At 46.0% G+C, this 26,952-nt stretch overlaps 3 protein-coding genes across 5 annotated transcripts in view; 2 read left to right on the forward strand and 1 right to left on the reverse strand.

Moving 5' to 3' along the window:
• The window catches only part of LRRC43 (leucine rich repeat containing 43), a 39,042-nt gene extending 32,837 nt beyond the window's left edge, over positions 1–6,205 (forward strand). Inside the window, exons 12-18 of the mRNA XM_032654074.1 lie at positions 434–657; positions 870–1,011; positions 1,177–1,329; positions 1,415–1,603; positions 1,905–1,941; positions 2,062–2,109; positions 6,003–6,205. Coding sequence (XP_032509965.1) covers positions 434–657; positions 870–1,011; positions 1,177–1,329; positions 1,415–1,603; positions 1,905–1,941; positions 2,062–2,109; positions 6,003–6,196 — 987 coding nt within the window. The 3' untranslated portion in view covers positions 6,197–6,205. The remainder of the gene's footprint in view (positions 1–433; positions 658–869; positions 1,012–1,176; positions 1,330–1,414; positions 1,604–1,904; positions 1,942–2,061; positions 2,110–6,002) is intronic.
• B3GNT4 (UDP-GlcNAc:betaGal beta-1,3-N-acetylglucosaminyltransferase 4) lies at positions 6,107–10,476 on the forward strand. Of its 3 annotated transcripts, none has more exons than XM_032603099.1 (2): positions 6,107–6,211; positions 9,253–10,476. In XM_032603099.1, the coding sequence occupies exon 2, from the start codon at positions 9,261–9,263 to the stop codon at positions 10,332–10,334; it is 1,074 nt and encodes a 357-aa protein (XP_032458990.1). In that variant the 5' UTR covers positions 6,107–6,211; positions 9,253–9,260; the 3' UTR covers positions 10,335–10,476. The 3 variants fall into 3 exon arrangements, with proteins under 3 accessions (XP_032458990.1, XP_032458991.1, XP_032458992.1); XM_032603100.1 differs by lacking the exon at positions 6,107–6,211 and adding an exon at positions 6,447–6,729; XM_032603101.1 differs by lacking the exon at positions 6,107–6,211 and adding an exon at positions 7,313–7,572.
• Positions 10,477–10,624: 148 nt separating this feature from the next.
• On the reverse strand, positions 10,625–26,952 carry DIABLO (diablo IAP-binding mitochondrial protein). Its single transcript, XM_032603102.1, has 6 exons — positions 26,858–26,952; positions 25,882–26,008; positions 22,484–22,615; positions 20,592–20,702; positions 20,307–20,403; positions 10,625–11,518 (listed from the first exon to the last, which is right to left on the reverse strand). Exons 1-6 carry the CDS (start codon positions 26,905–26,907, stop codon positions 11,322–11,324), a joined length of 714 nt encoding a protein of 237 aa, XP_032458993.1. The 5' UTR covers positions 26,908–26,952; the 3' UTR covers positions 10,625–11,321.

Here is a 26,952-nt window from a genome sequence, read left to right on the forward strand (position 1 = left end):
CTACACCTCCCGGCTCCCTTCCTGTCACAAGAAAACCCAACGGTGTCATCCTACTAGGAGAAATGCCTGGGGCCAGGACTTCCCTGGCGGGCCAGTGGTTAAGACTCTGCGCTTCCATTGCAGGGGCCGCAGGTTTGATCCCCGGTCAGGGAACTAAGGTCCCATGTGCCGCAGGGCGTGGCCAAAAGAACCAAAAAAACGCGAGGGTCCCCAGCTCATGTGGAAGTTGTTACTATTTTTACTGTTAACATAGAACTTTCAGAAAAAAACAGGACTGGTAATTTTTTTTATAACTTCCTGCCTCCTAAGTCCACGTGTTTGCTTTGCTTCACATCCATCAAACACGGGTGCCCATTTACACCACGTTCGCGTGGTGTCAGGTGAGAGCTCTAGGCCGGCAGCCCTGGACGTGTTTTCGTGTCTTCTGTGGCAGATCGTCAAGCCCCCGCCCAGCACGGAACAGCTGGGTGAGGACATTCCCAAAGAGCCCATCAAAGAGGCTGAAGACTCTGTAGGGTCTGGGCTGGCCTCCCAGTCCCAGTCCGGGGAGCTGGAGGAGTCCGGCGCCTCAGCGCCCTTGCCGCGGCCCATGGACTCTGCAGAAGAGCTGGCCAAGCTGCGGCCGTGCCTGGATCCCTGGCTCTGGCCATCCCCGGGGTAAGGATGCTCACCGGGCTGGGAACAGGGCCCAGACCACACCTGCGTTTATCGTTCTGCATTCTACTCTGTCCCCTGCCCTCCCTGACCCCACAGCCTCACGCTGTGCCCACATGTGCACATCTTCTCAAAGTGCCCTCCCAGCCTTGTCCCTGGTCCCCAGCACAGCCTCCTGGGTGATGGCCCCCATGTCTCCATCTCCCCTCCCCAAGGACAGTTCTCTTTAGCACAGTCCGCAAGCCCTGGTCTGACGTCATCCCCTGCAACTACGAGATGCAGCACGTGCTCAAGGACCTGGTGCGGCTCAAGGCCTTCCTGCTCTCAGGGACCACCGTCACCATCGTGGAGGAGAAGGTGGGAGGCTGGAATTCTCCAGGGGTGGTCTTTGACTTCTCTGCCCCACTTCTCCTCTGTTCCACTCTTCTGTCGGGCATCTGTAGCCCTTCTCCCTTGTTGGCAGGGTCTCGGTGCCTTTCCAGAAAGATCCTGGCTAGCTCCAACCCAGCTTCTGTCCCCTAGATTCTCTCCTGGCCTGCGGTGCCACCTTCCCCCAACAGTCCCTCGGCTGCTAAGAAGGAAAAGGGAGAGAAGGACAAGAAAGGGAAGGAGAAAGACAAGAAGGGAAAAGATGGGAAAGACAAAGCAGGCAAAGGGGAGAAAGAACCAGCCAAGGTGCCTCTGTGTGGGGCGGCCGGGGGCGGGGCTGCTCTCTCGGTCCCCTGCTCTCCGCTTCCACTCGCCCAGCCTCTCCCCACAGGAGCAGAAGGGGAGCAAGAAGAAGAAGGAGCTTCGTAAGGATCTGCGCCAGGACCCGCCTGTCCTCCGGGTGCTGGGCAGTGGCCCGGTGGACCTGGAGCCCCTGCTCTCCGGGGAGCCATTCGTGTCCACCGTGTGCAACTTCGGGGTGGTCCGTACCTTGGAGACCGACAGGCTGACGCTTTACAGGGTACAGCAGTGCCCCTGGCCTCCCCTGCCCACAGAAGCCTGGCCAGGCTGTGGGAGGGAGGGGGAGGCGGGGAGGGGGAGGGGGGCCAGAACCACAGGAGGGGGCGCTGGAGGGGTGATGCAGCAAGGGTCACCTGCATGGTGGGCGGCCTTCTCGAGTGCGAGGGGCCAGGCAAGCGGGCAGCTCGGGCAGCTGCTCCCCAGGAGACCAGGAGAGGCCCTGGCGGGGGTGAGGGCACCCACCCTTTCCCCAGCATCCCCCCACTCCGGCAAGGAACTTATTTTGTGGTTCTTCCTCTCAGGATTCAAAGAAGAATAAGAGTGAGAAAGCTAAAAATGGTAAGACCGATGATGGTAACAGGGCAGGGGGTGTTTACTGAGGACCAGTCCTAGTCCGTTCAGGTTGCTGTGAAATTCCACAGCGTGGGTGGCTTATAAACAACAGACATTTATTTCTAGCTGCTCTGGAGGCCAGAAAGTCAAAGACCACGTTGCCAGCAGCATCAGGTGAGAGTCCTGTTCCTGGTTCACGCCTTCTTCCTGGGTCCTCACGTGGCGGAAGGGACCAGCGGTCTCCCTCTGCCCTCATGATGTAACCGCCTTCCAAAGGCCCCGCCTCCTAATATCATCACCTTTGGGGGCTGGGATTTCAACATATGAATTTGGGGAAGGGCACAAATATAGCAGGACTTGCTGAGGGATCAGCCTGATTGGGGACCAAAGGAATGGAAGGATGGAGAATCATATCTTCCAGCTGGTGGGAGGGCCATGTCTACCCTGAGGACCAAACCCTGTGTCTTCCCTGCAGCCCTGCTGCGGTCATGACATGGGCAGGACAGGCATTCTGGGTTGGGGGCCAGGATGGAGTGAGTAGGGAGGCCCAGGGTTGGGAGTGTCCAGGGTCCTTCTGGCTCAGCGGTGGTCCTGCTTCTGCAGGACATTAGCCCTTATTTGCTGTATAAGGAGCCTGGACTTGTTGTATGGGCAGTGGCAGCATTGAAATAGGTAAGTTTTAGATTAAAATTTTATTTTATGATTTATTATTTTATTTATTTTTGGCTGCATCAGGGCTTAGTTGAGTCATGCGGGATCTTCGTTGAGGTGCGTGGGCTTCTCTCTAGTTGTGGTGTGCGGGCTCCAGGGCACGTGGGCTTTGTAGTTTGCAGCAGGCAGGCTCTCTAGTTGAGGCGCGCAAGCTCAGTAGTTGTGGCACGTGGGCTTCGTTGCCCCGTGGCATGTGGGATCTTAGTTCCCTGACCAGGGATCAAACCCGTGTCCCCTGCATTGTAAGGAGGATTCTTTACCACTGGACCACCAGGGAAGTCCCTAGATTTAATTTTTAGAACTGTCTGGCTTGGAGGGAGAGGTAGGAGGCAGGTCACTCCGCTGGGAGACTGCTGCAAAAGTCGAAAGCAAGACCACAGCAGCCCGATTCCGAACAGCCGAAAAGTGGAAACAGCCCCAATGGCTCTCAACGGATGAAAGGATAAACAAAATGTGGTCCATCCATACAATGGGATATTATTCTGTCACAAAGAGGAACGAAGCACTGACAGGTCCTAAACCACGGATAAACCTTGAAACCTCAATGCTAAGGGAAAGAAGCCAGACACAAAAGACCACATAACGATTTTATATGAAATGTGGAGAATTGTCAAATCCATAGAGACAGAAAGTAGATTAGTGGTTGCCTGGGGGCAGGGGAAGGAGGGAATGGGGCATGACTGCCTAGTGGGTGCGGGTTTTCCATTTGGGGTGATGAAAATGCTCTGAAATGAGCCGTGATGGTTGCACAACATTGTAAATGGACTAAAAGCCCCTGAACTGGACCTTTTTTTTTTTTTCACACACAGACTGTATTTTATTTTTACAAGAGATAAATAAGCTGACACCAAGCATTGTAAATGGATGACCGTAACAAAAGCAACAATGATTGCAATTACCAAACACAACAAAGGGTTATAGTTAATAAGCCAACAAAGGAGAGAAAATAGGAATTATAAAGATATTCAGTTAGTCTGAAGGTGGAAACAGAAAAAACAAAGAACATATGGGATAAATAGAAAACAGCAAGATGGTAGACTTAAACCCAACTATATTGAGTCACGTGAAATATAAATGGTCTAAACACCCAGTTAAAAGGCAGAGATGATCAGATTGGATAAAAAAGTAAGACCAAGCTATCCGCCTATTAGAAACCCTCTTTAAAGATACAAAAATATAAGAAATAAAAAGGATGGAAAAAGATATTCATGCTAACACTAATCAAAAGAAAATGGGAGTAGCTGCATTAATACCAGACAAAGTAGATTTCAGAGCAAAGACTATTACCAGGGATAAAGAGGGTCATTTCATAATAAAGGAGTCAGTTCATTGGGAGGATGTAACAGTCCTTAGCGTGTATGCACCTAATCATTGAGTTTCAAAATACATGAAACAAAAGCTGATAGAAGTACAAGGAGAAAGAGACAAATCCAAAATTATATTCAGAGATTTCAGCACAAATAAGTAATTGATAGAACAAATAGAAAATCAATAAGCATGTAGAAGACTTGAATCACACTCTGCCAATTAACTTGAGCTAACTGACGGCTTAGCTACAGAGCACTCCATCCAATCACACACACACACACACACACACACACACACACACACACACACACACACATTCTTTAAGCGCACACAGAACTGAGATATTCTATACCTGGGCCATAAAGCAAGTCTCAATAAGTTTAAAAGAATTCAAGTCATATAAAGTATCCTCTATGACTACAGTGGAATTAAACAAAAATATTTGCAAAATCCCCCAATTTTTAGAAGAAACTAAATAACACACTTCTAAATAACCTATGGGTCAAAGAAGAAATCAAAAGGGAAATTAGAAAGTATTTTGAACTGAATGGAAATAAAAATACAAAATGCCAAAATTAGTAGGATATAACAAAGCAGTATTTAGAGAGAAATTTATTGCACTAAATGCGTATATTAGAAAAGCTTCTAAAACTAATAAGTGAGTTTAACAGGGTTGCAGAATTCAAAAAATGTTTCCGTATATGAGCAATGAACAATCAGATATCACAAATTTTAAATAATACCATTTACAATAGCATTATCAATAGAAGTTCTATATGTTGAAAACTATAAAATGTTACTGAGAGAAACCAGACGTAAATCGGTGGAGATATATACTATGTACATAAATCAGGAGATTCAACATTGTTAAGATGTTGGTTTTCCTCAGATTGATCTACAGTCAATAAAATCTCAATCATAACCCTGGAGGGATTTTTTTTTTCTTTTTTCTTTTGGTAGAAATCAGCAAGCTGATTCTCAAGTTCATATAGAAATTCAAAGGATCTAGAACAGCCAAAACAACTTTGAAAAAGAACAAAGGACTTAACACTACTGGAATTGAAGACCCAAACAAATATGGACATGAGATTTGTGATTGAATCCTTGGGTTAAAATGGTTTTAAACAAAACTTTTTTTTTTTTTTACATTTTTGCAAATTTCTTTAATGTCTGGCTTAATTGAGGAAGCCATATTTGCATAACTGCTTCTGCAGTCAGTCTCTGTGATGTGTTGCTGTAGTTGAAGTATATGAAGAAAATCTAACCTCACATGGACATGTACTTGGAAAAGAGGGAAATATTTTAATAGGCTTTTAAAATAACTGTGGATATTCCTCTTTGCATGAGACTTGACAACTAGTAGTTTTTTAAAGGTTGTTACAGTGTGAAAACTGAATCTATATGGATGAAATGTTTCATAATCAGTTATGTTAAATTAATCCATTGGTCTACATTGCCTTTTGTTTTTAACGTTGCATTTTGAATGGCTGTCTTACCCATGCACAATTGTTAACGTCTGGCAATTGTTATTTGTCAAGTACTGGTTCACTGAGTTATGCAGACCTTCCAACTGTTGACACATTTTTTTTTTATCCATTATCCAAAAATCGTGTTCTTTATCATCAACCATAACATCAGAAAAGTCTTTTGAGTATTGGAAAACTGTTAAGTCCATGGTGGCAGATACAGTGTTACAAAGTTCTAGTTTCTACCTGAAAGTTCAAATGTTATAAATGTATTTATCAAAATGCTTTCAGTTGTTTTCCCTGAAGTGCCAGGCTTCATTCTTTTTTTAGAAAATATCTGACAAATATTCACGTCGAAATAACCATATTTTGTCAGCGTACTTTCAAGTGAAAAAGATGTTCCAAGAAAAAGCAGCTAGTTCATCTTGTAATTCAAACTGAGACGTGTTAAATGATCTAGTTAGATGTGATTTAATTTTATTCCTTATTACGGTGGAGACCCGAGGGCGGAATCTGATTCTGAAACCGTGCTCGCCTCGGGACGGCGGAGGTCACATTTGCGTTTCCGGGACGTGTCGTGAGCTGGCCCGGGATGGCCCGGCACTGCCAGCCCGCTCATCGCTCCGGATTCACACTTTAATATTTCTTCAGAAATAAAATCTTTGGTTTTAGTGTACGAAAGCGACTACCGCCCCGACCCCCTGACTGTGGAGATCCAGATCCAGCTGATCCAGGGCCACTCGACGGAGGAGGCGCTTCGGAGGCTTGTCCCGTAGGGCGCGGGATTAAAGGTTGTTCTGACACCGCGGCTCCGCGTCTGTCCAGCCGCCACCGCGCGTCCGGGTAGCGGGGCGCTGGCCGTGGGGAGGAGCGGGGAGGGGGCCTGGCCGGGAGGAGGCGGGAGTGCCTGGCTGGGGAGGAGCGGGGGAATGGCCGTGGCGAGCGGGGGTGGAGCTGGCCAGGGAGGAGAGGAGAGCTGGCCGGAGGAGGCGGGGGGCTGGCCGGGGAGAGCGGAGTCAGCCTCACCCGGGCGGGCTCCGCAGGGCCGGGCCTCTCAGCCGGCAGGTGCGCGGGGAGCTGCGCAGACCCAGGTGGGCGGGGACCCGCGGCGGCCCCGGGCCCGCCCCCAGAGACCGCGCCCTCAAGCCCGGCCTTCGCCGCTGGGTTGGTGGGCCGCGCGGGGGCGTGGCCAGCGATCAGGGGTCGCCGCTGAGCCCTGCTCACCTTCCGCGCCCAGCGGAGAGAGCTGTGCTTGCGCGGCTGCGCTGCGTTTGCTCCTCGCCTGTGTCCGCTCGGCGTCTTGGCTCAGGTAGGTAGGCGAGGGACGGGCGGTGTTTGGCCTGGGGCGCCTGGAGCCCCGCTGCTGGGAGGGGGCTGTCCACTGTGAGCGGAGGGGCGCCGAGCCCCCGGCGGGAGGAGCCGACTTGGCAGCAGCGGGGTCGCGGTCGCACTGCCCCGCGGGAGCGGCCTCCCGTCTGCGGTGGACCGTCGGGGCCAGGTGGCCTCCTGCTGCCTGTCGGCTTCTGTTCGCCCCGCTGGGGCGAGAATGGCCGGAGCCGCGGCTTGTGGACGGGGCAGCCTGGGGTGCTTGCTCCGGAGTCCCCGACGGGCAGCGCCGCTCGCTGTGCTCAGGCCCGGAGGGGTGTCCCCCCGCGGGGCTCTGGTCCTTGCTCTGGCGACCCCACGGGCCTTTGCGCCTCCACAAGAGCCCTTTAGAGGCTGTCGTGTGGAGAGAATGAACCAGCCCTTGACCCTTTCCCTCATCAAAGCGTGATGGGTCACCGAGCCCTGTGAGGACCCCAGAAGCAATTTCAGACCCATAGGGCTCAGCACCCACTTGGAGGGGGGCGTGCACTCGCTGAAGCCCGTGCCGGTTAAGGACCAGGCTTGGGGGCTCACAGAGCGGAGGGAGGCTTACGCTCAGCAGGTACTGAATGGGATTCACAAGCAGGTGTGTGGAGTGGGGAGCAGAGGAACGGCCGCCGCCACTGCGGTGGGGAGCTTCGGGTTAGTTCCCGCAGTGAAGCGCCTGGGGGATTGGGTGCATTGGGAGCGCTGAGGACAAAGGGGAAATCAGGTCCACAGCGCATCTCAGCCTGGGCCTCTGAAACGCACAAGTCAAAACCAAACTGCTGCCTTTGCGCCCTTCTCGGTAAGTGGCACCACCAACCCGCCCCCCACTCTTTCCCCTCCCCGGGTGCCCTCACCCACAGCAGGCGTAGCTCCCACACCTGAAATCCATTTTCCACGCCTGAAATCCATCTGGTTTTCACGTGCTCCATGGCCCGCACCCTAGTCTCAGCTGGGGGTGGTTACTGACTAATGCAAGAGGTTGCTAGCTGGTCTCCTGTTACCACTTTTGTGCTTCCACAGTCCATCATCTAAGCAGCAGCAGTAGTGACCTTCCAAACAATGTAAATTCTTATTACTGCCTCTGTTAAATCCTCCGACGTATCTCCGTGGTGCTTACAATAAAACACAGGCTCTTTCCCCAGACTTTCCCCATGGATCTTGCACGTGACCCTCCTCAGGCTACTGCTCCCGCTTCACCACCTAGCACTTTCCTCCTTGTTCTTTCCGGTCCAGCCACGCTACACACCTCCTGTCCTGCTTCAGGAGCTCTGCACGTAACTATTCCCTCTGCCCGGCCCACTCTCCCCACCTAGCCCCCCCCCCCCCGCCCCCACCAGGTCTTTATGTGGTTTGGTCCCTTATCTTGTTCAGGTCTTGCTCAAGTGTTCTTTTTCAGGGAGGGCTTTCTAAACTACCGTGCGCTCAAAGAACCTCTCGGTCACTCTATTCCATCACACTGCTTTAATTTCTTCTCCGCACTCCCTGAAGTTCGTACTGGTTTCTCGGTCTTTTTGTGAGAGCTAGGACCTGTCTGTCTTGCCTGCCACTGCATCCCTGGCAGCTAGAAGAGATGCTTTTGTGGCAGTGGCGGCAGGGACAACCGGGATGAGGCTAATGCGGGTAGACCGGATGGAAGTGATGGCCAGCTGGACCAGGACACGGCAGGGGGAGGGGACGAGGAGGGGACTGATGGCTGGCTACTGTGGCTCTTGGGCAGGTTACTGTACTAAGTTACCATTTCTCAGCTTTCTCTTTGTATTGCTGGGAGACTTGCTGAGAGAAAACCAGAACTCAGTAAGCGGTAGAACTGGTGAGGGGTGGCCGCAGGGGAGCCATCCTGGTACAAGTCTATGGCTTTCCTATTTGCTTTCATGCTCTTCCCGTGCGTGTTGTTTTTTGTTTTTTTCCTAAAGCTCCATTTAAACGACTCCCCAGGAAACCCAAACTACTTCAGGCAAACCTTGTACCAGTATGTGTTAACTGGGTGTGTTCTGTGGTGGCTTCCGCCACCTGCTGCCCCCCTGCAGTGGTTTCCTCTCCCTGGAGGAGCAAACTCCCTAAGGGCAGTGCCAGGGGCTATCATCGCTGAGACATGAAACGCAGGGCCTGCCACCACGCTAGACTTTATTTTTTTGGGGGAATAAGCTGTGCCATTTTCACTAAAGCTCATTAGGTACTTGAGTTTCGTGGGAAATGCTGAAAACACTTGTGGTGCCTCAGTTTTAAAGTGGCTGCAAGTCCTTTTGGAGAAAAAGTTGACCCAAGAGTCCCCTAATGACAGCGGAAGGGAAGCGAGGGCTGGCATAGCAGGTGTGTTTGGTCTGTCCTCTGGGAGAGGGACTCTGGAAAGAACCGGAGGACATGCTGTAGAAGATAAATAAAAGGACCTAGCTGCTGGGCCGTGGGTTGCTCTTGGGACCGGGAGGTGGAGGCCGGGCCGGCGCCGGGCTCAGTCCGCTCACCGGCTCTCTCCTTGCAGGCCCTGCCATGTTCCGCAGGGTAGGCTGGCTGGTCCTGTACAGCCTTGCTGTGCTGCTGCTCAGCTGCCTGTTCTTCCTGAAGAAGGAGGCCCGCCCAGCGGGGGGCCCCATGGCCCGACAGCCCTTCTGGGCTCCCCCAGGGCCCCGGCGCAGCCAGTGTCCACCCAACCACACGGTGGCCAATGCCTCCCTGTTCCTGCCTAACCGTCACCGCCTCTTCTTGACCTATCGTCACTGCCGCAACTTCTCCATCTTGCTGCAGCCTTCGGGCTGTGCCGAGGACACCTTTCTGCTCCTGGCCATCAAGTCACAGCCTGGCCATGTGGAGCGGCGTGCGGCCATCCGCAGCACGTGGGGCCGCGCAGGAAGCTGGGCTAAGGGCCGGCAGCTGAAGCTGGTGTTCCTCCTGGGGGTGGCGGGATCTGCGCCCCCAGCCCAGCTGCTGGCCTACGAGAGTCGGGAGTTTGATGATATCCTACAGTGGGACTTTGCTGAGGACTTTTTCAACCTGACACTCAAGGAGCTGCACTTGCAGCGCTGGGTGGCAGCTGTCTGCTCCCAGGCCCATTTCATGCTAAAGGGAGATGATGATGTCTTTGTCCATGTCCCCAATGTGTTGGAGTTCCTGGATGGCTGGGACCCAGCCCAGGACCTACTGGTGGGAGATGTCATCCGCCAGGCCCTGCCCAACAGGAACACCAAGGTCAAATATTTCATCCCACCCTCCATGTATAGGGCCCACCACTACCCACCCTATGCTGGTGGTGGAGGGTATGTCATGTCCAGAGCCACTGTGCAGCACCTCCAAGCAGCCGTGGAAGAGGCTGAACTCTTCCCCATTGATGACGTCTTTGTGGGGATGTGCCTGAAAAAGCTGGGGGTGAGCCCCATGCACCATGCTGGCTTCAAGACATTTGGAATACGGCGGCCCCTGGACCCTCGGGACCCCTGCCTGTACAGAGGGCTCCTTCTGGTGCACCGCCTCAGCCCCCTGGAGATGTGGACCATGTGGGCACTGGTAACAGATGAGGGGCTCAAGTGTGCAGCTGCCCCCTTGTCCCAGCTTCGAGGGGTGGGTTGAGCGAGTAGACTTAATTTTGCAATCATGATGAGAAATCGAGAACCCTGAAACCTGGCCCTTGATGGGTCTATAAGAAATGCTGACTTTGTTTTTGTAACCTCCTCCCAAACCTTGCTAACTCTGATTAAAACACTGAAACCTGGCTAACTTGTCCCAGTATGTGTTAAATGGGCAAATGCTGCCATCACTCCATGGGGGGGACTCCTGGAGCCCCTTGGGGCTCTTCCAGTCTGGAGAGGGTGGTGAAGGAGGGAGGCTGCCTAGGGTTCCAAAAGACACACACAAACATCTTTTTTAAATGCAAAAAAAAATTATTCTCCTTTAGATACAACAGAGAAACTCCAAGGAAAAAAGGAAACGAGAAGTGTGTGTTGGAATAAGTCCTGTTAAGAGCACCAGGTAAACACTCTGCATCCAGTCCCTGGGCTTTTGGGCTTTTGGCTCCTTGGCCTGAGTTGTCCTTACAGGGCAATGGGGCCAGGTCACAGAAGGCATTAGAAACACTTACCAAAAAGAAATCTTACAAACACACAGGCTCCCCTTTCCCCAAAAAACTCACATCCCTATGGAGGGAGCAAATACTAAGTCATATTTGAAAATGTAGATGGGAAACTGAGGTTTAACAGCTACTAGTGGACATGACAGAGAAGGCCCCTTCTCTCTGGCCAGGTTGGTGAGATGCTCTGGGTGGGAGGTAAAAAGATCGATGCGTGAGAGGGCAGCTCTGCTGAGCAGGGTGAAATGTTAAACGGGGTGCAGTGCCCTGCAGGCTGCAGGGCTAAGAACCAGGTCCAGTAGAAGCCTGAGACCGTGGAGATAGGGGTCAGGCACTCACAGCTCACAATGACCTCTGGTCTGATGGGCCAGGGCAGGACCTGCCTGCCATGCCTCTGTGCGCAGAGAAAGCTGTGCTGACCTGGGGCTGGATGGTGTCTGCCCTTGCTTTCCCCAGGCCGAGTGGGCAGACGTGGGCAGCAGCTCAGGCCCTCAATCCTCACGCAGGTAGGCCTCCTGCTCCAGCTCAGCCCTCTCATCCCCTTCCTCCTGTGTTTTCTGTCGGAGTTCTTCTGTCTGTGCTTCTGCCAACTTGGTTTCTGCTTTCTGGGAAAGCTGGCGCACCTCCTGCACCTGCGATCTCACCAGCTGGATATGACTCCTGGCGGTTATAGAGGCCTGGTCCGCTCCTGCCAAAAGATAGGCCACTTATGCTGAGTGGACACAAGGAAAGCCTGGGGGCTCTGTGGTTGTCATCTGAGCCTTTCTTGGGGCCACTTCCCCTGCCCTCCCTGCAAAGCAGAGAACCCTCTACCCTCCACATCCAGGTCTGCATTTTACTCTTTATTGTCAAAACCCTGGCATCTTCCTCCAGCTCTCAGCAGCCATCATTGTTATAGTTATCAAATGCAATTCCCACAATCATCTTTATAGCTACTCAGCTCTTAGTATAGACGTTTTAAGATTTTAATTTTTTTAACTGTACATTTCTTTTTGACAAATGAAGAGATCACTAATAAAATTGTCAAACATCTCTTTCCTCACCTTACCCAATCTTCAGAGATAACATCTTTTAGAATTTTAAAGGGCACCTTCCTCATCCTTTAAAATGTTACTATAAAGCAACATTTCATCTATTTACTAGATGGGCTGCTGTCCAATTCATGAACTGTTGAATAAAGCCAATTAGATCTTTTTTTAAAAAGTTCCTACATTCATATGGAATACACAGAAAAAAATTTTATGACTAAATCTACATAATGGCACAAACAGTATTTATTGAACATATTTTGCAATTTTGTTTTTGAGCGCTATCATTTTACCCGCTGCTAGTGTATTTCATAATATAGATATCCGTATTTATTAATTCATCTACAGAACATTCAAGCAGTTCTTTTCTATGTTATTGCATTAATGAGAACCTTTAGTACAATGTAGAAAGACAGTGGAGGATAGCAGGTGTCCTTTTATTTCTGACGTTGATGGAAATGCTTCTCACATTTCACTATGAAATAGGATTATTTAACCATCATGTTTAGAACATTCTATAACTGTACTCAGATTTAAATCGGAAATGGGCACTACATTTTACTGAAGGCTTCTGGGGCATACACTGATGTGATTACACAAGTGGCTTTTCTCCTATAATCTACTGTAGATAATCCCAGGTAGTGAATTAAATGTTGATAGGGTTTTTGTTTTGCTATATGTAGATTTTTTAAATTTTATTTTTATTGAAATGTAGTTGATATACAATGTTGTGTTAGTTACTGCTGCACAGCAAAGTGACTCAGTTACACACATATATGCATTCTTTTTTTTAACATTCTTTTCCATTATGGTTTATCATAAGATATTGAATAGAGTTCCTTGTGCTCTACAGTAGGACCTTGTTGTTTATCCATCCTATATATAAAAGCTTACATCTGCTAACCCCAGCCTCCCACTCCATCCCTCCCCTAATGCCCTCGGCAACCACCAGTCTGTTCTCTATGTCCCTGATTTTGTTTCTGTTTCATAGATAAGTTCATTTGTCATATTTTGGATTCCACATATAAGTGGTATCATACGGTATTTGTCTTTCTCTGACTTACTTCACCTAGTATGATAATCTCTAGTCGCATCCATGTTGCTGCAAATGGCATTATTTCGTTCTTTTTTACGGCTGAGTAGTATTCCATTGTATATATGTACATCATCTTTATCCACTCATCTGTCAATGGAGATTTAAGTTGTTTCCATGTCTTGGCTATTGTGAATAGTGCTGCTGTGAACATAGGGGTGCATGTATTTTTTGAATTATAGTTTTGTCCAGATACATGCCCAGGAGTGGGATTGCTGGATCATATGGTGACTCTATTTTTAGCTTTCTGAGGAACTTCCATACAGTTTTCCACAGTGGCTGCAACAACTTACGGAATCCCACCACCAGTGTAGGAGGGTTCCCTTTTCTCCACACCCTCTCTGGCATTTGTTATTTGTAGACTTTTTATTGATGGCCATTCTGACTGGTGTGGGGTGGTACCTCATTGTAGTTTTGATTTACATTTATCTAATAATTAGCGATGTTGAGCATCTTTTCATGTGTCTATTGGCTGTATGTATTTCTTCTTTGGAGAAATGTCTGATTCAATGTTCTGCCCATTTTTCGATTGGGTTGTTTGCTTTTTTGTCGTTGAGTTGTAGGAGCTGTTTACATATTTTGGAAATTAAGCCCTTGTTAGTCACGTTGTTTGCAAATATTTTCTACCACTGTGTAGGCTGTCTTTTTGTTTTGTTTATGGTTTCCTTTGCTGTACAAAAGCTTTTAAATTTGATTAAGTCCCATTTGTTTACTTTTGTTTTTATTTCCATTGCCTTGGGAGACAGACCTAAGAAAACATTGCTATGATTTATGTCAGAGAATGTTGTGTCTATGTTCTCTTGATAGGTTTTTTTAATATTGAATTATCATTTTATTTTGAAGATAAATGGCTATATGTGATTTATATCTATATTCATAAGTGATACTGAACTATAGTTTTTTTGTTCTGGTGCTGGGCAAGTCCAGTTTGGGATCAGGCCTATGCTGGTTTTAGACAATTATAATAGTTGGGAGGCTTGTCATCATTTTTTGGTATACTTTCTGTAACACAGGAATTATGTTTCTTGAAGATTTAATAAAACTCTTCCACAAAACTGCCTGGGCTTAGTGTCTACTTTGGGGGAACAGATTCTTTGTGAATACTATTTCAACTTTTGTGGTTACTGACCTTACTTGGATTCTTTACTTCTTGGGCCAACTCAGGATTTACATAAAGATCATAATATTCTCGTATGATTAAAAAAACCCTCCATATCTATAATAGCTCCTTCTGATGTTACTTTTGCTCTCTAAAAAGTTATACTTGCCAAACCTAATTTTTTTTTTTCAAACCTAATTTTTAAGTTCTTTTCAAGGAACCAGAGTTTGCCTTTTTGACTATTTATTTTTGGCTGCGTTGTGTCTTCGTTGCTGCACACAGGCTTTCTCTAATTGTGGCAAGCGGGGGCTGCTCTTCATTGTGGTGTGTGGGCTTCTCATTGCGGTGGCTTCTCTTGTTGCGGAGCACGGGCTCTAGGCGTGCAGGCTTCAGTAGCTGTGGCACGCAGTCTCAGCAGTTGTGGCTCACGGGCTCTAGAGCACAGGCTCAGTAGTTGTGGAGCATGGGCTTAGTTGCTCCACGGCATGTGGCATCTTCCCAGACCAGGGCTCGAACCCGTGTCCCCTGCATTGGCAGGTGGATTCTTAACCACTGCACCACCAGGGAAGTCCCTATATATTTTTAGTCTTCTTATACCTTTTCTTTTATTCCACATTGTCTGAATTTATTTTGCTTTCTCTAACTTACTGGGTTCAAAGTTTATTTTCAGTTCTTCTTAGTACAGTGAACATTACCTGTCACTTATGGCTGCTGTTCTTTTTATTTATGACATGTGCCTTTAAATAAGGGTCAATTTCTATTTAAGAGCTACTTTGTATACAACTCTCTGGGTCTGCTATATACAAGACTTATGACAGTTCTAAATACTTTTAAATTTCCATTTTTCTTTATTGAGGTATAGTTGATTTACAATAGTGTGTAAGTTTTAGGTGTACAACATAGTTATTCACAATTTTTAAAGGTTCTAATCCATTTATAGTTACTATAAAATACTGGCTATGTTTTCTGTTCAGTATATCCTTGCAGCTTATTTATTTAATACATAGTAGTTTATACCTCTTCATCCTCTCCCCACTGGTAACCACTAGTTTGTTCTTTGTTCTCTGTGAATCTGTTTTGTTATATTCACTAGTTTATTTTTTAGATTCCACATGTAAGTGATATACAGTATTTGTCTTTGTGTCTGACTTATTTCACTAAGACTAAACCTTGCAAGTCCATCCATGTTGTTGCAAATGGCAAAATTTCATTCTTTTATGGCTGAGTAGTATTCCACTGTATATATACACCACATCTTTATCCATTCATCTGTTGATGGACACTTAGGTTGCTTCCAAACCTTGGCTATTGTAAATAATGCTGCTGTAAACATTGGGGTGCATATATTTTTGAATTCACAGTTTCATTTTCTTCAGAGATATACCCAGGAGTGGAAAGGAATTGCTGGATCATATGGTGGTTCTATTTTTTTTTTCCTCTTTTTTTTTTTTTTTGCTGTGCTGCTCTGCTTGTGGGATCTTAGTTCCCCAACCAGGGATTGAACCCGTGCCCTCAGCAATGAAAATGCAGAGTCCTAAACACTGGACCACCAGGGAATTCCCAGTATTTTCAGTTTATTTTTACCGTCTTTTTAAAAATTTTTTTATTGGAGTATAGTTGATTCGTTAGTTTTAGGTGTACAGTAAGGTGTTATCAGTTATACATATATGTATATCCACTCTTTTTTAGATTATTTTCCCATATAGGTCATTACAGAGTATTGAGTTCCCTGTGCTATACAGTAGGTCCTCATTAATTATCTATTTTATACATAGTAGTGTATATGTGTCAATCCCAATCTCTCAATTTATCCATCCCCCCACCCTTTCCCCCCCATAACCATAAGTTTGTTTTCTACATCTGTGACTCTATTTCTGTTTTGTAAATAAGTTCATTTGTATCATTTTTTTTCTTTGGTTCCACAGATAAGCGATATCATATTTGTCTTTCTCCGACTTACTTCACTCAGTACGACTATCTCTAGGTCCACCCATGTTGCTGCAAATGGCATTATTTTGTTCTTTTTTATGGCTAATATTCCATTGTATATATGTAGCACATCTTCTCTATCCACTCTTCTGTAAATGGACATTTAGGTTGCTTCCAAATCTTGGCTACTGTACATAGTGCTGTAGTGAACACTGGGGTGCGTGCATCTTTTCAAATTATGGTTTTCTTTGGATATATGCCCAGGAGCGGGATTGCTGGATCATATGGTAGTTCTATTTTCAGATTTTAAGGAAACTCCATACTGTTCTCCACAATGGTTGTACCAATTTACATTCCCACCCACAGTGTAGGAGGGTTCCCTTTTCTCTATACCCTTTCCAGTATTTGTTTGTAGATTTTTTGATGATGGCCGTTCTGACCGGTGTGAGGTGACACCTCATTGCAGTTTTGATTTGCATTTCTCTAATAATTAGTGATATTGACATCTTCTAATGTGCTTCTTGGCCATCTGTATGTCTTCTTTGGCAAAATGTTTATTTAGATCTTCTGCCCATATTTTGATTGGATTGTTTGTTTTTCTGTTACTGGGCTGCATGAACTGTTTGTCTATTTTGGAGATTAATCCCTTGTTGGGCACTTCGTGTTGGGCACTTCGTTTGCAAATATTTTCTCCCATTCTATAGGTTGTCTTTTTGTTTTGTTTATGGTTTCCTTTGCTGTGCAAAAGCTTTTAAGTTTAATTAGGATCCATTTGTTTATTTTTATTTTCATTACTCTAGGAGGTGGATCAAAAAAGGTATTGCTGTGATTTATGTCAGTGTTCTGCCTGTTTTCCTCTAAGAGTTTTATAGTGTCTGGCCTTACATTTAGGTCTTTAATCCATTTTGAGTTTATTTTTGTGTATGGTATTAGAGAGTGTTCTAATTTCATTCTTTCACAGGTAGCTGTCCAGTTTTCCCAGCACCACTTATTGAAAAGAGACTGTCTTTTCGCCATTGCATATTCTTGCCTCCTTTGTCATAGATTGGTTGACCATAGGTGTGTGTGTTTATTTTATTTTTTGAGGAACCTCCATACTGTTTATCACAGTGGCTGCACCATTTTACATTACTACTAACAGCGTACTAGGGTTCCCTTTTCTCCACATTCTCACCGACATTTGTTATTTATGATCTTTTTATGATAGCCATTCTGACAGGTGAGGTGATATATCTCATTGTGGTTTTGATTTGCATTTCTCTGATGATTAGCGATGTCGAGCATCTTTTCATGCACCCATTGGCCATCTGTATGTTGTCTTTGGAAAATGTCTATTCAGATCCTTCCATTTTTAAATCAGGGGTTTCTTTTGATATTGAGTTGTATGGGTTAAATTTCCATTTTGATTTTTGGTGAGGAAGCGGGGTATCAAGTAATTTGCTGAGTCTTTGTCACTTGGCATAAAAATCAATTTTTGTACATGTTGTATACTATTTGAATTTGAAGAGAATTTTTTTGGGGGGGAGGACAAAATTTTGTATTCAGTATATGCATTTGGTTAAGCTTTTAAAACTCATTCTGTTCCAACACTTAATAGTTTTGTTTTGGTCTTGACCTGTGAGCCTGAGATGTGTATAAAGCTCCATTTCTCCTTGTAAATCTGTCAGTTTTTGCCTCATTAGACACACACTTCATGATGTCTTGATGAATTGTTCTGTCCCTTTTAATGCTTTTTGTCTTGAATCCCCCTTCTGATTCTGACATTGCTCTGCCACCTTTTTTGAGGTAGATTTCCTTTTGTTAGTAATGGTTCAGTTTATCTTAAAATTCTAAATCTTCCTATGCGTTTTTGTTTTAGATGTGCCTCTGTAAACAGTTTTAGCTAGAATTATTTTTTAATACATTCAGAAAGTAATATGTAAATTTATTCTTATTGTGATTACTGATATTTGAATGTGTTCTATTTTACTTTGCATTTTCTAATTAACAGGCTTTATTTCTTAAACCTTTCCTGCCTTAACTGAATTTTATCAACTCCCCCCCCCCCCACTTTTTTTTTGCGGTACGCAGGCCTCTCACTGTTGTGGCCTCTCCTGTTGCGGAGCACAGGCTCCAGACGCGCAGGCCCAGCAGCCATAGCTCACAGGCCCAGCTGCTCCGCGGCACGTGGGATCCTCCCGGACTGGGGCACGAACCCGTGTCCCCTGCATCGGCAGGTGGACTCTCAACCACTGCGCTACCAGTGAAGCCACTCCCCCCACCCCAATTCTTTTTGAAGTGTTTAACAATGTCTAATGTTAAGCCATTGTCTCTCTTCTCGAGCAAGAAAGCTTAGCATGCTTTCACTTCTTCCCCAAACTGATTTGATTACTTAAAAGTTTAACACTCAGGGGGCTTCCCTGGTGGCACAGTGGTTGAGAATCTGCCTGCCAATGCAGGGGACACAGTTCAGTCCCTGGCCCAAGAAGATTCCACATGCTGCAGAGCAACTAAGCCTGTGCGCCACAACTACTGAAGCCTGCATGCCTACAGCCCATGCTCCATGAGAGAAGCCACAGCAATGAGAAGCCTGTGCACTGCAACAAAGAGTAGCCCCCCTCAACTAGAGAAAGCCTGTGCACAGCAACGAAGACCCAACACAGCCAAAAATAAATAAATAAATTTATTTTAAAAAAGAACACTCAGAGCTTTTGACAAGTTTTACTAAATTTTCTTCATTAGTTTTGTATCTATCTCAGTTGCTTCTTTCTAAACTAATTTTTCTTTACCGAGTAGTTTTTCCAGAAAGTATAAGCAGGTGGTAAGCTGAGTCTTTATGTCTGAAAACATCTTTTATTCTCACATTTTAAAGATAGCTGGTTATTTTTTGTCATCTTGCATCTAGGGTTGCGGATAAGAAGATTAATGTCTGATTATACTTCCTTTGTAAGTAACTGTTTTTTCTTATAGTTTTTAGGATTTTTCTTTGTATAGTTTTCTTTTTTTTTTTTTACCATATGAGATATATTTATATTTTAAATTCTGTTCAGAACCTTTGTGAGCCCTTTCAATCAGTTCTGGGAAAATGTCTTTTTTCAGATAATGCTTATAATTTACTCTCTCTCTTTTCTCCTGCTAGATCTAAGCCTAGTAAGTGGTGAGGGCTGCCTGGGACTGTTCCTGCTGTAGAACCCTCAGCAAACCTCCCTGTTCACTGCACCTGGAAACCCTGCTCCCACCTTTGGTGTGCCACTACTAAAATGCTACTTTTATACTTCTGTTTCGCTGTTCATCCCAATCCTGTTTTCAGAATCTCTTATTCCCTGGGGCATTAGTTAACTAAGAATTTTTTGGTTTTACTTAAAAAATCTTTTATATCTTTAAGATTTCAGAAAACAATAGCACTTTAACAAACCAGTTTCCTAATAAGAACTTCTGTGGTGACATAGTTTGGGCCCAACCAGGTAAGATGTCAAATGAGGGGTTCCCTCAAATACATTTAATTAGAAAACCATTCAGCTCAAGCCCACTGGATGGACAGTGATGGTTTAAAAACACCTGGTGAACGAATAACTGCATTTTCTAAACTCAGGCACCAAGGCACAGAGGATGAAGCCCTGGCTACCAGGGGCAAAGGCTTTAGAATCTGACCTACTTTGCTGAATCCCAGTTTGGCTGCTTACTTACTGTGTACCACAGCACTCTGGGTGAATTACTTAACCCCCTCTATCTGCCAGTTTCTTCATCTATAAAGTGGGAATGATGACAGTAACTCCTACTTTAAAGGAACTATGGGGGTTAAATGTCTATAAAATGTTTATCACAAAGCCTGAAATATAGATACTATTCATAAATTATCCAGGTTATTAAAAAATAAATGTTCAAAACCTATTTGGAGGGCTCCCTGGTGGTGCAGTGGTTGGGAGTCTGCCTGCAAATGCAGGGGACACGCGTTCGTGCCCCGGTCTGGGAGGATCCCACATGCCGCGGAGCAGCTGGGTCCGTGAGCCATGGCCGCTAAGCCTGCGCGTCCAGAGCCTGTGCTCTGCAGCAGGAGAGGCCACAATAGTGAGAGGCCTGCGTACCGCAAAAAAAAAACAAACACCTATTTGGAAGCAATCAAAATTTCCAGCTGACAGTAGTTTTATCATTTCTCATTTTCTAGATATTAACTAGCTTCTATGGGTCTGGTCTACAAGGGCATTAATTTTTCCTTTGTGCAGATGAAATATTGGTTAATATATTGGAAATGGGAACATTTTCCCACAAAGTTATAGCCACAATATCCCTCACTTTTCAGCTAGATGAAAACTCCAAGAGCACCTCCATAGTAAGAACTGTAACCTACCGGTTTGGTATGCAGCTTCTGCTGCCATCTCTGAGAGACTAACTGCAGTCATCCAGGTGGTTTCCAACTTCAAGTACTCTTGCTGTTTTGAAGTCATCTATAAATTAAACAAAGCACTTCAGACAACATGACTCTGCATTACGTCATTAAGCACATTTAAATGGACTTATTCAATAGTAGACTGAGAGAAACAGCTACTGGTAAAACACCTTCATTCAATCATTTAGATAACCACAATGAGGCAGGAGCACTAATAACAGAAACGCCAAGTAACTTTTTGCTCACCTCAACTCTGGCTCCTATGATCACCTGCCACACTGCGTCTTCCTCCTGTGAATTCATTTTCCCAAGTAAACTTGTGTATTGTCGGTACAGAGAAATTAAGGTATAAACAGCCTACAAATATAAAATAAATGAGTAAAATAAGTGAGGCATATTAGGGTTAGTGAGACTCACACCTCAAGGTTAAGTCACATTGTAGCACGCTGGCTCTTCAGTCCTTCTGCTTCACTGAACCTGCACTATTGTGTGAAGTAGAGGCATTATCCTAGGACATCAGTATCTCCACTTGTCGACTTTAGCGGGCTTCCCTGGTGGTGCAGTGGTTGAGAGTCCGCCTGCTGATGCAGGGGACGCGGGTTCGTGCCCCGGTCCAGGAAGATCCCACATGCCGCGGAGCGGCTGGGTCCGTGAGCCAGGGCTGCTGAGCCTGCGTGTCCGGAGCCTGTGCTCCGCAATGGGAGAGGCCACAACAGTGAGGCCCGCGTACCGCGAAAAAAAAAAAAAAAACGCTTGTTAGCAATTTAGACATACAAAAAGAACATAATGCAGATGGAAAACTCAGAAAACTGGGAATAAAGCTGCTGGAAAATGAAGGTAAAGAAACATATAAATGAGACTTTTAAAAATGATTCTGATTATCCATATACTCTCTATTAGCTCAGATCAGTGGTTTTTAAACTGTCCTCACACAGAAGCCCCTGGTACCCCCAACTGAACCAGATCAGCATGGTCCCCCTGTCTTATATACTGGGCTGCTATATTTAAGATTTTTCTTTTAAAAAGGGTTCCTGGACAGTGAGGCCGACCACAGCCCCTTCCCAGAGGGTGAGTGTCCCACCTGCAGGGGCCCTACATTAAATGAGGATAAAGCAAAACTCTAATTCAAAAAGATACACGCACCCCTATGTTCACAGCAGCACTATTTACAGTAGCCAAGATATGGAAGCAACCTAAATGTCCACTGACAGATGAATGGGTAAAGAAGATGTGGTACATATATACAGTGGAATATTACTCAGCCATAAAAAAGAATGGAACAGGGGCTTCCATGGTGGCACAGTGGCTTCCCTGGTGGCACAAGAATCTGCCTGCCAACACAGGGGACACAGGTTCAAGCCCTGGTCTGGGAAGATCCCACATGCTGCGGAGCAACTAAGCCCGTGCGCCACAACTACTGAGTCTGCCCTAGAGCCTGCGAGCTGCAACTACTGAAGCTCGCACACTTAGAGCCCGTGCTCTGCAACAAGAGAAGCCACCACAAGGAGAAGCCCACACACCGCAATCAAGAGTAGCCCCCGCTTGCCACAACTAGAGAAAGCCCATGCGCAGCAACAAAGACCCAACTCAGCCAAAAATAAATAAATAAATAAGGAGGTGAGGGAAAGATGGATTGGGAGTTTGGGATTAGCAGATGCAAACTATTATACAGAGAATGGATAAACAACAAGGTCCTACTGTATAGCACAGGGAAGTATATTCAATATCCTGTGATAAACCGTAATGGAAAAGAATATGAAGAAGAATATATGTGTAACTGAATCACTTTGCTGTACAGTAGAAATTAACACAACATTGTAAATCAACTATACTTCAATAAAAAAAAATTTTTTTTAATAAAATGAATAATAAAAAGGGTTCATGGAGAAAGTCTAAAAACCAGTAATTCAGATCAGGACTCAGCCAACTTTTTTTTGTAAAGGGCCAAAGAGTGGCCCTACAGTCTCTGTTTGCAACTATTCAACTCACGAAAGCAGTCGTAGAGAATACACAAAAAAACGAGCCTGACCATGTACCAATCAAACTACAAACGCAGGCATCAGACCCGATTTGATCTGTGAGCCATAGTTTGCTAACCACTGACTTAGATGACCAAGACTTAACAAGAGGACACTTACCTTAGTATATTCAGTGATTGCTTCAATTAATGCATATGTGGTCTGAGAGAGAAAGGTAGAGGTGCTATCTGTTACCAAAGACACAGCCCTCCTCATTAATGCATCATTACTAAGAGAATGAGGCTCTGGTTTCTGAAACACACAAACATTTTTAGTCAATTTCGAACCTAAAGCTCAAGCTGAGATCATAGACAGCCAAGTGAAAAATGTAATTCTCACACTGCAACTGCACTATGATGCTTCTGTGTTAACTTTTTCTTTTTAAGCTTTATTTTCGCTATTTAAGACAACATATGAAAATAATTCTAGAATATGCTTTCTACCTACTTTTGTTGCTTATTCTCTGCTCCAAAAAGCAAAGTATTTCTTTTTATCAAATAAAAGGCTAGTATTTATAATCAACAAATTTCATGAAGTTATGATTCATTCATTACCACAGTGCTAAATGCTTGGGATATAACGATAAACTAGAAAATTAATGCAATCAAGTACCATGGGAGCTGTGGAAGAAGTCTGGAGGGGCACACGTAAGACAGCAATCACTTCTACATCGAATGAGAATAACTTAGAAAAGGCTTCAGAGAGGTAATAAGGATTAAGCTGAGTTTAAGAAAGTAAATGGTGGAGAGGGCAAATCTGCAGAATGAGCTGTACAGTCTTGATGCAGGGGAGAGGAGACGCTTCCCTCTGACCTCAGCTGTTATGTTTAAAAAAAAAAAAGGGCAGTATAACTATCTCATGAGTTAAGGGAATGTGGTGGCCACCCTGATTAAATATTGGCAACTATGATGACAAGTCATCCCTAACTCTCCCTTTTTCTCCCATAGCAGAGGATTTATTGTATCAGAACTAACAAACCAATCCCTCTATCATCTGTTGTCTTTTTGCTATTTAAAGTATAAGCACACTGAATCACTGCCTGTTGAAAGTAGCAATCAAGAAATATCTCTGAGGGCTTCCCTGGTGGCGCAGTGGTTGAGAGTCCGCCTGCTGATGCAGGGGACACAGGTTCGTGCCCCGGTCTGGGAAGATCCCACATGCCGCGGAGCGGCTGGGCCCGTGAGCCATGGCCGCTGAGCCTGCGCGTCCGGAGCCTGTGCTCCGCAATGGGAGAGGCCACAACAGTGAGAGGCCCGCGTACAGCAAAAAAAAAAAAAAAAAAAAAAAAAAAAAAAAAAAGAAATATCTCTGATACACGAACAAATCATGAATTTTATCATATTTATATTTCATTCAATCAGCTAAGTAAGTATTCATTATGTACCTCGCACTGAGGGGCTAGAAAGGAAAGAATGATATCATCTCTGCTCATGAGAAGCTAATTTTGACCTATTCTGATAGTTTGTGTCTTCACAATGCTCTCCATTTTACAATGCACGTTTACTTGTTCCTCACAACAGTCTAGGTATTAGCACTTCTCTTTTAATGAGGAAACGGAAGCTTAGAATAGTTATGTAACTCTCCTCAAAAGTACGCATGTAGACCTCAAACCAAATCTTCTCACTCCAAAGTTTCCATTATGCTCTGCTGACTCAGGGGAGTCAAACAGATTATCATCAAATATCAAAATAGACAATATAAGTGGTCAGAGAGGGAAATCATTATTGGCCAGGAACTAGGAAAGGCTTTAAAAAGAGGTGGGATTTGGGTCTCAAGACAACTAGGATTAGAATGGACATGCGTCCTGGGTTAGAAGAAACAATGAGGAAAAGAATACATATGATGTATGCAGGGGCTGTCGGGAATCTAGCCTGGTTGGAGTGGATGGCACAAGGGAGATGAGACTGGCTAGGGCACTGGAGTGCGAGGAGAGTTTGCTGGATTTTAGTTCTGTAACACATTACGGGGAGCCACTGCAGGCCCTGAAGAACGGGAAGTGGCATCGCTGTTCCTGCAGGAGAATGACTAGAGGCTCCTGTCAACCAGAGGCTCCTGGCATGTGGCCTAGAACTGAGGTAACTAGGGCTTAAGAATAGTATACCAACTAGAAAGGACAAACACAGGGGACTTTGCTGGTGGCACAGTGGTTAAGACTCCGCGCTCCCAATGCAGTGGACCCGGGTTCTGTCTCTGGTCAGGGAACTAGATCCCATGTGCGTGCCGCAACTAAGGAGCCGCGGAGCCACAACTAAGACCCAGCACAACCAAACAAATAAAATAGGTAAACATTAAAAAATATATAAAGGACAAACACACAAAAAATCTTTTGGAGGAAGAAAGAAAAGGCTGTCCTAACAATGCCTGAAAATGGCTTGGTGTTCAAGTAAGGATTTTAGGGTTAAAGGGTCATTAGTACACAGAGATGAGGGCTGAAGTGAGGCACAAAAAGGGAAAGGCTCATGAGTGAGCCTCAGAAGATGCTGAAAATACTTGTGATAGATGGAATTAATCTTGTTGCTGTGATAAACACACATTTAAGTATCAGGAACATTTTGCCAAAATGGGGTTTGCCGATTTCTTATTTAGCTCTTCCTGATAAAGCATATAACCAACGGTTTTTTAATAAGGTACCACTTTCATATCACTGTCTACTTGACAACTCCACCTAGATGTCACTTCCAAAACTGAACTCTTGGTTTCTTCCTCCCAAAACCCATTCCTCTCCATCCCAGTATACGGCAACACCATTCTCTCCGTTGCTTAGGCCTTTTAAAAGCACTGGAAGCGAAGTTATATACTTCACACCTAACCCACCGGCAACTCCTGCTGATGGCATTCAGCCCGCTCCCCCACCTGAGCCAAGCCCGCGATCATCTCATGCCTGGACCCCTGCTGGTCTTTTTAGTTCCACACAGCAACCTTTAAAAACTTATGTCAGATCATAATAATCTTATGTTAAAATCCTCTGTGGCTTCTTTTCCATAATAAAATCCAAAGCTCTACAATGGCCCACAAAGTACAGAAGTCAAAGCACATTCTGGTCCTGAGCTAACTCTGTGAGCTGAGTTCATCTATTTCTCTCTCTCTCCCCCCCTCTCATTCCACTTTCTCCTCTTCCGTATCTCCAGAATGTAAGCTTTATGAAAGCAGAAACTTCGTTTGATTTGCTCATACGGTCTCAGTGTGTATGGCACATAAAAGTTGCCCAATAAATTTTTATTGAATGAAAGACTATTTTGTTGATACTGTAATATGTTTTCTTTCTTCCCTCTTTATACAATCTGACCAACCTGACATAGTGTTCCTACCAAATACTACTATTAAAATGGAAATATTACTATATTTGCTCAGCTCTGAAAAGATGCCGATACACTAGAAAGTATACCATCACATGCGGGTGAGGAGGGGCGCGGGGTAAAACCATGAGAGCTTGTCGGATGCTTCACTGCCCACCTGGGACTTCAAGAGGGCACAGTACACAAAGACAAACAACACGGAGTGACAGGACAGTACTCCACCTGGGCAATAGGAACTGCACACAGGGTTACCCCAAATCCAGCAGCCACAGTTTTGTGCCATGGTCTTATCAATTCCGAGAAACAGCGCTTCTCACAGTTAGCCACGACTGGCACACACCGTTTGTACCTAGAAACAGAAGTCAAATCTAGTAAGGCACAACCACCAACCTGTAAAAGCCTCTTCAATTTACTGATATTTGCAGGGGCTGGAGACTCAAACTCGGGCCCCGCTGGAACCCAAATGACGACGTAGGGTGGCCTTCCACACGACAGGGCTCTGTGAGGACCTGCGTGGACTGGAAAGGCCCGGGCTCGAAGAAACCGCTACTTGGCTCCCCGCGCGGGAATGCGGGCCGATGGTGCCGCAGTTTAAGAGTTACCAGGTGTGGACGTTTAAGAGGTGGTCTCAAAGCTTTTTAAAAACTCAGGCCAAAATAAAACGCTTCTGCAGGCAGGATTTAGCGCTGGCCCTCTGGCCTAGGCTGCAAGGGCTCTGATGGTCCCCTGGAGCCCGCAGGCGTCAAGAGGCCGAGGGAGCAGGGCCCGCGGGGAGACAGGCAAGTTCCTGGGGCTCCTCCGCCCTCACGGAAAACCTCCTCCGGGAACCCGCCGCCTGCCCGGACCTCTTCCCCTGCTCTCCCCAGTGACTTCAATGGGCCAACGAGAGTCACTTCGCGGGCAGGCCGAGCGCCCCCCAAAAGACAGCCCGAGGGTGAGGGAACGCGCTTTCGGTAGGTGGGAAAACGGAAAAGCCGTCAGTGAGACACGAAGCCCGGGCTTGCCCGAGGAGGCGGGAGGCCTCTGGCCAGAGGCAGAGGCGGGCCGTCCTCAGACCTCCGAAAGGGGCGGGACGCCGTGACCCTCTCGGCCGAGAAGGGAAGCGCGCGCCCGCAAGGCCGGGGCTGCGGCCTGAGTGCAGCGCTCTCAGTGTCCCCTCCCTCTGTCCGACCCTGACCTACACGACCTGAAGCCCTACCTGAAGAAGAAGGCTACGCTCCGCGACAACCAACTCCGTAGAGCCGCCATCCCACGTCTGACGGACCCCACACGCACACGCCGGAAGTGACGCCA

The sequence above is a fragment of the Phocoena sinus genome, chromosome 14 (assembly GCF_008692025.1).
Source record: "Phocoena sinus isolate mPhoSin1 chromosome 14, mPhoSin1.pri, whole genome shotgun sequence".
NCBI classification, from domain to species: Eukaryota; Metazoa; Chordata; class Mammalia; order Artiodactyla; family Phocoenidae; genus Phocoena; species Phocoena sinus.